The 12,395-nt window shown below is 38.6% G+C and overlaps 2 gene segments (V, D, J or C); both read left to right on the top strand.

The window, feature by feature from the left end:
- The first annotated feature begins 536 nt into the window (after window positions 1-536).
- Window positions 537-1,478, top strand: LOC105496603 (T cell receptor alpha variable 12-1-like). The segment is given in 2 exon segments: window positions 537-780; window positions 980-1,478. Coding segments are annotated over 2 exon segments (495 nt in total).
- A 4,393-nt stretch (window positions 1,479-5,871) lies between these two features.
- Window positions 5,872-8,091, top strand: LOC105496604 (T cell receptor alpha variable 8-4-like). The segment is given in 2 exon segments: window positions 5,872-6,298; window positions 6,418-8,091. Coding segments are annotated over 2 exon segments (393 nt in total).
- Window positions 8,092-12,395: the final 4,304 nt, after the last annotated feature.

The raw sequence follows: 12,395 nt of genomic DNA, 5'->3' as shown, positions 1-12,395 counted from the left end.
GAATTCTTTTGAATTACAGGAAACTACTTTAAAACGTGGAGATAAGAGAATGGTATGGGGATGTGTGGCCTGACATGGAGAAGAGCTATGTAATGTGAAATCCTCCTTAAATTGCAAGAATCTCACTCAGAGTTTTGTAATAGAATGCTTCATGACTGACTGTTCAGTGTAGGAAAGTGGCTATTAGAAATAACTGCTCTTACTCATACGAGAGTTGCCATTTGATATCAAACACATACACGCATAAACATGCTCCACAGACGTCAACTTGGAGCATTTGCTTCTCAAATTTTTAATTTAACTAACATGTCAGATTTTTACATTCACCTATTCACATAATACAGGTCTACATTTTGAGTACATCTTTGATTACTATCATGATTCCACAAGATGGCAGTGTGTTCTTAGGGACCCTGAGGAAAGGTCTGAAGTGCTGGTGGGTGTGTGTGTGTGTGTGTGTGTGAGAGAGAGAGAGAGAGAGAGAGAGAGAGAGACAGAGAGAGAGAGAGAGAGAGAGAGAGAGAAGGAGAGAAAGACAGAGAGAGAACGGGACAGATGATAAGAGGAGGGGTTGGTGATATACCAGGGGTTGTGAAAAGAACCTCTTTTTTCTAATTGGTAGGACAGATTCTTTTATGATTCCTAAAGTGGAAGAAATAAAATATCTGTGCTACGTTATTTTTTTTGGATTGAAAATTTTAATCCTCAGTGAACCAGGGCAGAAAAGAATGATGAAATCCTTGAGAGTTTTACTGGTGATCCTGTGGCTTCAGTTAAGCTGTGAGTTTGGGCATGTCTATAGGAACATAATGTACAATATTTCAAGATGTTTTGTATCCTAGGCTGGGGGCTAAAAGCCCGCATTTTTTTCTCTAACTAAGGGAGAGTACAAAGCCTGTAAAAAGATGATTTGAATTCTGGGGAGTAAGCATTTACCTCCCAATTTGTCTTCTCTGTCTGACCACTGTCTTTTTCACAGGGGTTTGGAGCCAACAGAAGGAGGTGGAGCAGGATCCTGGACCCTTCAGTGTTCCAGAGGGAGCCACTGTCACTTTCAACTGCACTTACAGCAACAGTGCTTCCCAGTCTTTCTTCTGGTACAGACAGGATTCCAGGAAAGAACCTAAGTTGCTGATGTCTGTATACTCCAGTGGTAACGAAGATGGAAGGTTTACAGCACAGCTCAATAGAGCCAGCCAGTATATTTCCCTGCTCATCAGAGACTCCCAGCTCAGTGATTCAGCCACCTACCTCTGTGCAGTGCGTACACAGTGCTCCCCAGACACCTGCAGTCTGTACCCAAACCTGCTGTGCCCCAGGAATGCCTGATGTAGAGCTTAGACTGCAGGGCAGTCAACTTGTCTTTGCTTTCCAGATTCAAGTGGAAATTAAGAGTACTAGTATGGAGGACTGATTGATCAGGGAAATATTATTATAGTTCTGAAAATAATTAAGACCCTGAAGGAAAATGAAAGATACAATCTTGGTCTGGTTAAAATGTTTTCTAGTATTCTCTTTCTACTTTAGTTTTAAAATATTTTTTATGTTTCTTCTGGAGAGATTAAAAAAATTAAAATATTTTTTGAGATCATTGACAAACAAGAAGGATTACATATTCATTTCATACATACATCACAATCTATGCCATAAGCATATCCATCATCTCTAAAAGTTTACTTCCTCCCTCCTTTTTAAAAAAATTTAGGTATGATTGATAGACAGCCAGGTGCATATATTACATAATGTATACATTTTAATGCCCACTCTAGTTTTGTGCCACATTTTTGCTTTATGAGATTGGTTTTATGATTCTTTTTATTTATATCAGGAAAACATTTTTATACAATAACAGATATTCTGTCACTGTCCATAGGATATCTTATTCTTTCCCCATTTAGTTACCCAAGAAATATGATGGTCATTGCTTTAGGAATGCAAAGAAAAACACAAATGCAAAATAAAAAAAAATCAACAAACTACTGTGAAAATCCTGTAAGTCATAAATTCTTTTAGTTATAGGACCCTCATCCCATCTCCAGTGCCACTCCTGAGTTATATAAGGGCACATTTGATGAGTAGTTGGAAGAACAAGAGGGAGAGGGTGAGAAGTGGTTAAAAAAAGCCTAGATATTTGCAGAGATTGAAGATTAGAGAGGGTCTATATTGCCATTTTGGGGTAAAGTCTGAATTGAACTCAAAACCTTGTGGAAGAGTATATTGATTCCTATGTAACTGAGTGTGGCTTGGAGATGGTAGGGAGACTTAGCCCTAGTCACAATATGTCACATACTCACAGCCCCTGCTGGGATGACTTAAAATTTATTGAGAAGGATCTCTAAGTATCTAAAAGAAGTCTAGACACCAAGAGGCTTTGTTATGATGAACAAAGACCTGTACAAATCAGTGACCAGAGACCATTTGGTATTGAGCATGTTTCAGCAAATGTTGGAGGAGAGTTGGAAACACTCAAGAGCAGATAAATGCCTCCCTCCTCTGACTACCTAGCAATACATATTTGCCCTGCAATGTATACTAAGTTAGGGCAAAATATTTGTGCCTGATGAAAAGAAGGCTTTTTAGTGGATATTAAGTTGAATTACAGGAAAAAACTTTGAACATCACTTTATTATAAAAGTGAAGTTGTAGTCTGTTGGGCATGATATTGTTTATGTAGTCCCCAAAGTGGGAAAGTTTAGAAATGGAGAATTAAGATTTCTGTCCAAAGTTGTTCCCATAGTCACTGATGGAAAGGATGCAACTCAATCCAAATGTGCTTCAAATTCTTAATCTGAAGAATGAAAGACTGAACAAATCTTTCCAAGTCTTGGAAGAAAGATGTGAAAGGCAGTAAGGAAGAGCAGAAAGTTGCGCCAGAATCAAGATCCTTAAATTTTAGTTCCACATTTATTGTACACCTTTTGGCTTCCTGGCATTCTGGAAAGAACCTGGGTTGTGTTTTTTGTTTGAATATTTATGTTACTAATGGTCCATTTATTAGGCTATATATTGCATATATTTCAGGATTTGTCTCAGTATTAAATGAGATAACATATCGCCTTTGGATGAGTTCCTTAAAAGTAGAGACTGCACTTGGAATTCTTTCTCTGTAATTGATTGAGGAAACCAGGTTGAGATGGGGGAAAGGCTAAGCATGGACATGGTCCAGTGGGAGTCTTGATCCTGCCTGACCTTATAGGGAGCTCTGGAGAGTGAACTGCATCAAAGGGGTGATTCCTCCCACCCTGAGGCAAGGGAGTCAGACTGCTCTGACCTATTGTGGGTAAGAATAAAATCATAATTGACTGTGCTGTTTCTTGGGGTAGAGGTATATGCTACCGGACAATCGTGACTCTCATTGGCAGAGGTCAACTTTCTAGGGAAAGGGGCAACTGTGAGCCAACACTCACAGTGGCGGGGGATGGCTACACTGTCCTAGGAAAGGAGATCTAAATTGGGGATCAGCAGTGTTCATTATTACTATGGAGCGTGACTGGTATGTGGGCAGCATTCAAGAAATAATAAACTTTAATTATATTCTGAATTTTAATTTCTCTCTCTATTTTAAGGCATTTATACAGTTGGCCTGACCAATTTTGAATAGTTGAAATAATGTAAGTTAAAGCACTTGTTAATGGAAACCATCTAAATAAATATAAAAAACAGATAAAAGGAAACATTTTTTCAAAGCTAAAATTCAGGAATTTTTAAAAGAGTAGTGACCAGAGAACCACTCTACTATCTTAGTTGCTTTTGGGAATGATGAGATGACATTCTATCCGTCACTTTCTATCCAGGTAGCAATGATTCTGACGATTTACAGTTCACGACTCTGGGCTTCCACATGTAGACAGAACAACAGAGATACCATCTATATTTATATACGATTAATGCTATTTTGTTATTAATTTGTGTTTAAGAATGAAGGACTGGGTAGCAGGATGGACTCCTCGTGTCATTGTGTCCATGTTCCCCACAAGGTTTCTTTTTGAATGGGGTGCCTGGCCAGTAGTGTGGGTATGTGGGCCTGTCACATGAATTGACAGGCTTCTTTCTAGGATGAATGAGGAGGGAACTGGTAATTAGGTTGCTTCTCTTTGTTCCCTGAATCTAATATCATTGAAAATGGTCTACTTCTATTAACTACTGATAACAAAAACTGAAACCATCCCAGATGGTTCATGTAAACTCTCATGAAGTTTACGTGCCCCAAGTTGGCTTCATATGCTTCTCACACACAAATACAGAAGCAGGTTGGTGAGAACAGAGGGAGGCTAGTGCAGCCATTCCACATGTGGACCTTCACTACCTTCTCTTGTGTTCTGTTCCTCTCACCCTTCATCACTTACTCTCTTTCTCAACCCAGAACCTCTCCAGGGTCCCACCCAGTAGGTTCCCTCCATTCACATTTCTACTGTAATCTTCTCATAGTTCATTCTGGCCTGGACTTTTCCCCTCTCTGTTTTATCCATCAGTGTGCTCGCATCCACTTATCATCTACCTCATGGGAATTGTGGTATCTTTCATCTTTTTATTACTTTCATTATTAATGGATTCCGGTCATTCTGCTTATATTTTTACATTTCATTTCAGTGGGAATTTTAGAGAGTTAAGAGGACAGCACATGTGTTTAGTTAGAAGTTTTGTATCAGAAGCCCACCCTAGTAACATTTAAATTTTTAAACTGACTACATAATTTAGTCTTACATGTGATAAACAATTTATAGGCAGAATCAAGAAATAGATCAGAAGCCCAAGGGAAAACTGATTTCAGGCTGGTACAAGTCAATGGAGTATTCAGAAGCAGTTTTTGTTCTGACCTTGTAAAATCCCATTTTACCTGAGATTTTTCTCCTTATTTGGTTATTTCATTTTTTAGGATCCAATGATCTCTATGTTGCAATAGGTTCGGTGGGGAAGGCTTTTTGCTCAAAAGCTTCGTTTTATTATTGGGGCACAGGGCAGTCTGTTCTTGTTCGCTATGCCTTGTCTCCCACCCACATGGCACTGCTGTTTACTTAGCTCTGTTGAGCGTCACCATCAATATCTCTCACCATTTCTATACCTCTCACAGGTTCCTCTAGTTTCTGGTCTGCTGGTTGCACTCTTTCCACCTGTATTGAGTTCATGTAGGTTTACTTTTTAAAAATCTCTTTAACTACTTTGATAATCACTTATTTATATGTTATATTTTCTTCCACTTATCATTCTGTTCAAGTTTCTTCATGGATGGAGGAACTTAATTGTGGAGATAGAGAAACTGCATTAATTTTTTTTAGTGTCAGATTCTCATAATTTGGCACAATATATCAGTCTATTCTGAACACTGACAGTTGGAATAGGACTCTCACTTTCTCTTTTTAAATATAAGTTATCTAAGTTATTTTCTCCTAGGTTCACAAATATTAAACTTGTTGACATGAAATTAGGAAGCCTTTTCCACACTTTCCACTTGACAAAGAAAATTCTTGCCTTTAATCGTTTGCTTTGATTAATTAATTAATGACATGTGATCCAGGCTGACTTTAAGTATGAGTCTCTGATCTAATTTATTTTTTAAAGAATCAAATAAAGGAACAATCTCTTTCACCCACTGTAATGCCCACATCCAGCTGCACAGGGCCATATGAGACTCAGCCCAGACTGAGACAACTGATCACCACTCCTCTCTTTGATGAACGGCTTTACTGATATAGAGTGTCTCAATGGTTTTCCAAAGTCTACAACGTTGTCTTCTGTGACTAATTTCTCAGTGAAGTAAATTACTCTTCTATTTCTACATAACTCTCCTTTCTCATGTATTTAAACTTAAAACCATTTACTCTACGGAAGGTGACGTCATCACGGATTCGGGAAGAAAGAAACACTTTCTGTTGGTTTTGAGATCACATCTCTCAAATGAGAAGGAACAGTTCACTTCCTTGGATCTGTGGTTCCACGTGTGCCCTTCAGGGGGCGACATTGCACTAAGGAGGCATCTGTGTTCATTGCAGACCATCCTCATCTACTGAGCCTCCTCCCTGCAGTTGGCTGATGTAGCTCACTGATGTGTGTGTAGATAGGGAGCTGTGACGACAACAAGAAGTCAGAACACATCCAGACTCCTTAAGGGAAGACCTCTTTGTGTTTTGGAAACTTTTCAAAGCAAGGGACTTGTCCAGCCCAACTTTCCCACTGCTCCTAGCTCCTGAGGCTCAGAGCCCTTGGCTTCTGTCCGCCCTGCTCAGGGCCCTCCAGCGTTGCCACTGCTCAGCCATGCTCCTGCTGCTCGTCCTAGTGCTCGAGGTGATTTTTACCCTGGGTGAGTAACATTCCATTCCTTTTCCTACTTTTGTAAATGTGACTGTGTTGTAATTGCCTCAAAGTAGACTTCTTAGCGAAGTCTGCGCTGCTTTTACTTACACAGCATTCGTGTTGCAGGAGGAACCAGAGCCCAGTCTGTGACCCAGCTTGACAGCCAAGTCTCTGTCTCTGAAGGAGTGTCTGTGCTGCTGAGGTGCAACTACTCATCGTCTTTTTCACCATATCTCTTCTGGTACGTGCAATACCCCAACCAAGGACTCCAGCTTCTCCTGAAGTACACATCAGGGACCACCCTGGTTAAAGGCATCAACGGTTTCGAGGCTGAATTTAAAAAGAGTGAAACCTCCTTCCACCTGACGAAAGCCTCAGCCCATGTGAGCGACGCGGCTGAGTACTTCTGTGCTGTGAATGACACAGTGCCTGAGACTGCAGGGCAGCTGAACACAAACCTCCTGAGATGCTGAGACTTTCTGTGACTCGAGAACTCAACCTTGAAGTCTGTCTTGTAATATTAAATAGCAATTCCAAGTTTCTGATGCTTATTGATGTATGCTGTATCTTTTCCATCTATTTATTTTTAAACTAACTATGACTTTAAATTTAAAGTGTGTTTCCTTTAAGCAGCTTTATATATAGGGTCTTTCTATCCACTATGCCAATCTCTGGTTTTGCATTGGCAAGTTTAGATAATTATGAGTTAATATATATTGATGTAATTGGTTTTAGTATACTATGTTATTATTGTGTTTCTGTTTCACCCTTTTTTTTTTGGTTCTTTTTTTTTTTTACTGACACTTTTTGGATTATTTGAATATTTTAAACAGTATTTTTATCTATGGACTTCTTTGGTTTTATTTCCATATTTTTTGAGTGGTTGCTCTGGAGATTATAATACATATGACTAACTCTCCGGAGTCTTCTGTGATGTTGTACCTCTTTATGTAAAATGTAGAAATTTTTGTATAATATGTCTCTTTATTCAACACTGATGCTTGTTGTAGCAGTTCACGTATATTAAAGCTACATATATTGGAAACTGCACCATATAATGGTACAATTTTTGTTCTAAATAATTTTATGGACTGTATAAAACTCACTAGGAATAATAATAAATATTTCGTGTTTAACAGCTGTTTACTAACTCTGGTATCCTTCCTTTGTTTCCAAAGTAAGTTTTCCTCTGAAACCAGGAGATGTGTTTGAAATGATGTCATTCCCTTCAAACTTAAAAAACTCCCTTTAACATTTTTTCTAGAGTAGGTTTACTGGTAATTGTATTTTTTAGTCATTTGTTATCTGAAGATGTCTTTATTCTTAATTTGCCCTTTATTTGTGGAAGATATTTTTACTGGGTCTGTAATTCCGTGCCAACCATTTTTCCCCTTACTTTAAAGATACTGTTTCATTGTCTGTTGGTCTCCATGTTTTCTGGTTAGAAATCTATGGTCATTCAAGTAATTGTTCCCCAATGATATTAATATGTTGTTTTTCTCTAGCTGCTTCATATATATGCTATTTGTACACACACATACACGCAAGTAAAATCGTATTGTCTTTTGTTGTCCTCAGCTTAATTATTATTTTTACATGTGGTTCCCTTTAATTTGATCCTGTTTGGGGCTTAAATTCATAAGTTTGTCTTTCTTTGAATTTGGGAAGTTTTTGGCCATTCTTCTTTCAAATATGATTTTTGGCCCAATCTCTTTCTCTTCTCCTTCTAGGACTCCAATTAGTTAAAACTTAGACTTTAGGACACTTTCCCACTAGGTCTCCATAGCTCTATTTTTTTCTTCTTTCAAACTTTTTCTTGATTTTAAGGTCTGCCTCTACCCACTAGATGCCTCTAGAATTACATACGCCAAGTTGTGACAACCAAATTTGTATCTAGATTTGTCAAATGTCTCCTGAGGGGAGCAAAGTCAAAATTAGTTAGGTTAGGTAATCTATACTGATCTATTTTCAAGTTGTTATTCTTTTCTCTATCATCTTCATTTTGCTATTGAGCCCTTAATGTGAGATTTTCATTTTGGATATTGTACTTCTCAGTTCTAAAATTTCCTTTTTTTTTTCTTTTTTGAGATGAAGTCTCGCCCTGTTACCCAGGCTGGAGTGCAATGGCATGATCTTGGCTCACTGCAACCTCCACTTCCCAGGTTCAAGCCATTCTCCTGCCTCAGTCTCTCGAGTAGCTGGGAGTACAGTTGCATGCCACCACCCCTGGGTATTTTGGTATCTTTAGTAGAGGTGGGGTTTCAACATGTTAGCCAGGCTGGTCTTGAACTCCTGGCCTCATGATGCGCCTGCCTTGGCCTCCTTGTGTGCTGGGATTACCCATGAGCCACCATGCCTGGCATAAAATTTCCCCCCCTTTTTTTTTTTTTATTATACTTTAAGCTCTATGGTACATGTGCACAACATGCAGGTTTGTTACATATGTATACATGGGCCATGTTGGTGTGCTGCACCCATTAACTCATCATGTACATTAGGTATATCTCCTAATACTATCCCTTCCCACTCCCCTCTCCCCACAATAGGCCCCAATGTGTGATGTTCCCCTTCCTGTGTCCAAGTGCTCTCACTGTTCTATTCCCACCTATGAGTGAGAACATGTGGTGTTTGGTTTTCTGTTCTTGCGATAGTTTGCTGAGAATGATGGTTTCCAGCTGCATCCATGTCCCTACAAAGGACACAAACTCATTCTTTTTTATGGCTGCATAGTATTCCATGCTGTAGATGTGTCACATTTTCTTATCAAGTCTGTCACTGATGGACATTTGGGTTGATTCCAAGTCTTTGCTATTGTGAATAGTACCACAATAAACATACGTGTGCATGTGTCTTTATAGCAGCATGATTTATAATCCTTTGGGTATATACCCAGTAATGGGATGACTGGGTCATACGGTACTTCTAGTTCTAGATCCTTGAGGAATCACCATACTGTTTTCCATAATGGTTGAACTAGTTTACAATCCCACCAACAGTGTAAAAGTGTTCCTATTTCTCCACATCCTCTCCAGCACCTGTTGTTTCCTGACTTTTGAATGATTGCCATTCTAACTGGTGTGAGATGGTATCTCACTGTGGTTTTGATTTGCATTTCTATGATGGTGAGTGATGATGAGCATTTTTTCATGTGTCTGTTGGCTGTATGAATGTCTTCTTTTGAGAAGTGTCTGTTCATATTCTTTGCCCACTTTTTGATGGGATTGTTTGTTTTTTTCTTGCAAAATTTGTTTGAGTTCTTTGTAGGTTCTGGAATTATCCCTTTGTCAGATGAGTAGATTGCAAAAATGTTCTCCCATTCTGTAGGTTGCCTGTTCACTCTGATGGCAGTTTCTTTTGCTGTGCAGAAGCGCTTTAGTTTAATTAAATCACATTTGTCAATTGTGGCTTTTGTTGCCATTGCTTTTGGTGTTTTAGACATGAAGTCTTTGCCCATGCCTATGTCCTGAATGGTATTACCTAGGTTTTCTTCTAGGGTTTTTAATGGTTTTAGGTCTAACATTTAAGTCTCTAATCTACCTTGAATTAATTTTTGTATAAGGAGTAAGGAAAGGATCCAGTTTCAGCTTTCTACTTATGGCTAGCCAATTTTCCCAGCATCTTTTATTAAATAGGGAATCCTTTCCCCATTTCTTGTTTTTGTCAGGTTTGTCAAAGATCAGATGGCTGTAGATGTGTGGTATTATTTCTGAGGACTCTGTTCTGTTCCATTGGTCTATATCTCTGTTTTGGTACCAGTACCATGCTGTTTTGGTTACTGTAGCTTTGTAGTATAGTTTGAAGTCAGGTAGCGTGATGCCTCCAGCTTTGTTCTTTTGACTTAGGATTGTCTTGGAGATGCGGGCTCTTTTTTGGTTCCATATGAACTTTAAAGCAGTTTTTTCCAATTCTGTGAAGAAAGTCATTGGTAGCTTAGTGGGGATGGCATTGAATCTATAAATTACCTTGAGCAGTATGGCCATTTTCATGATATTGATTCTTCCTATCCATGAGCATGGTATGTTCTTCCATTTGTTTGTGTCCTCTTTTATTTCACTGAGAAGTGGTTTGTAGTTCTCCTTGAAGAGGTCCTTCATATCCCTTGTAAGTTGGATTCCTAGGAATTTTATTTTCTTTGACGCAAAATTGTGAAAGGGAGTTCATTTGTGATTTGGCTCTCCATTTGTCTGTTATTGGTGTATAAGAATGCTTGTGATTTTTGCACATTGATTTTTGTATCATGAGGCTTTGCTGAAGTTGCTTATCAGCTTAAGGAGTTTTGGGGCTGAGATGATGGGGTTTTCTAAATATACAATCATGTCGTCTGCTAACAGGGACAATTTGACTTCTTCTTCTCCTAATTGAATACCTTTTATTTCTTTCTCTTGCCTGATTGCCCTAGCCAGAACTTCCAACATTATGTTGAATAGGAATGGTGAGAGAGGGCACCCCTGTCTTGTGCCAGTTTTCAAAGGGAATGCTTCCAGCTTTTGCCCATTCAGTATGATATTGGTTGTGTGTTTGTCATAAATCGATCTTATTATTTTGAGATAAGTTCCCTCAATACCGAATTTATTGAGAGTCTTTAGCATGAAGGGCTGTTGAATTTCGTCAAAGGCCTTTTCTGCATCTATTGAGATAATCATGTGGTTTTTGTCTTTGGTTCTGTTTATATGCTGGATTACATTTATTGATTTGCATATGTTGAACCAGCCTTACATCCCAGGGATGAAGCCCACTTGATCATGGTGCATAAGCTTTTTAATGTGCTGCTGGATTCGGTTGCCAGTATTTTATTGAGGATTTTTGCATCAATGTTCATCAGGGATATTGGTCTAAAATTCTCTTTTTTTGTTGTGTCTCTGCCAGGCTTTGGTATCAGGATGATGTTGGCCTCATAAAATGAGTTAGGGAGGATTCCCTCTTTTTCTATTGATTGGAATAGTTTCAGAAGGAATGGTACCAGCTCCTGCTTGTACCTCTGGTAAAATTCAGCTGTGAATCCATCTGGTCCTGGACTTTTTTTTGTTGGTAGGCTATTAATTATTGCCTCAATTTCAGAGCCTGCTATTGGTCTATTCAGGGATTCAACTTCTTCCTGGTTTAGTCTTGGAAGAGTGTAAGTGTCCAGGAATTTATCCATTTCTTCTAGGTTTTCTAGTTTATTTTTATAGAGGTGTTTATAGTATTCTCTGATGGTAGTTTGTATTTCTGTGGGGTCGGTGGTGATATCCCCTTTATCATTTTTTATTGCATCTATTTGATTCTTCTCTCCTTTCTTCTTTATTAGTCTTGCTAGCGGTCTATCAATTTTGTTGATCTTTTTCGAAAAACCAGCTCCTGGATTCATTGATTTTTTGGAGGGATTTTTGTGTCTCTATCTCCTTCAGTTCTGCTCTGATCTTAGTTATTTCTTGCCTTCTGCTAGCTTTTGAATGTGTTTGCTCTTGCTTCTCTAGTTCTTTTAGTTGTGATGTTAGTGTGTCAATTTTAGATCTTTCCTGCTTTCTCTTGTGGCATTTAGTGCTATAAATTTCCCTCTACACACTGCTTTAACTGTGTCCCAGAGATTCTGGTATGTTGTATCTTTGTTCTCTTTGGTTTCAAAGAACATCTTTATTTTTACCTTCATTTGTTATGTACCCAGTAGTCATTCAGGAGCAGGTTGTTCAGTTTCCATGTAGTTGAGCGGTTTTGATTGAGTTTCTTAGTTCTGAGTTTTAGTTTGATTGCACTGTGGACTGAGAGACAGTTTGTTATAATTTCTGTTCTTTTACATTTGCTGAGGAGTGCTTTACTTCCAACTATGTGGTCAATTTTGGAATAAGTGCGATGTGGTGCTGAGAAGAATGTATATTCTGTTGATTTGGGGTGGAGATTTCTGTAGATGTCTATTAGGTTCACTTGGTGCAGAGTTGAGTTCAATTCCTGGATATCCTTGTTAACTTTCTGTCTCTTTGTTCTGTCTAATGTTGACAGTGGGATGTTGAAGTCTCCCATTATTATTGTATGGGAGTCTAAGTCTCTTTGTAAGTCTCTAAGGACTTGCTTTATAAATCTCGGTGCTCCTGTATTGGGTGCATATGTATTTAAGATAGTAAGCTCTT

The sequence above is a fragment of the Macaca nemestrina genome, chromosome 7 (assembly GCF_043159975.1).
Source record: "Macaca nemestrina isolate mMacNem1 chromosome 7, mMacNem.hap1, whole genome shotgun sequence".
Classification (NCBI taxonomy): domain Eukaryota; kingdom Metazoa; phylum Chordata; class Mammalia; order Primates; family Cercopithecidae; genus Macaca; species Macaca nemestrina.
The sequence above is the reverse complement of the archived record's forward strand: the minus strand, read 5'-3'. Positions and strand labels throughout refer to the sequence as shown.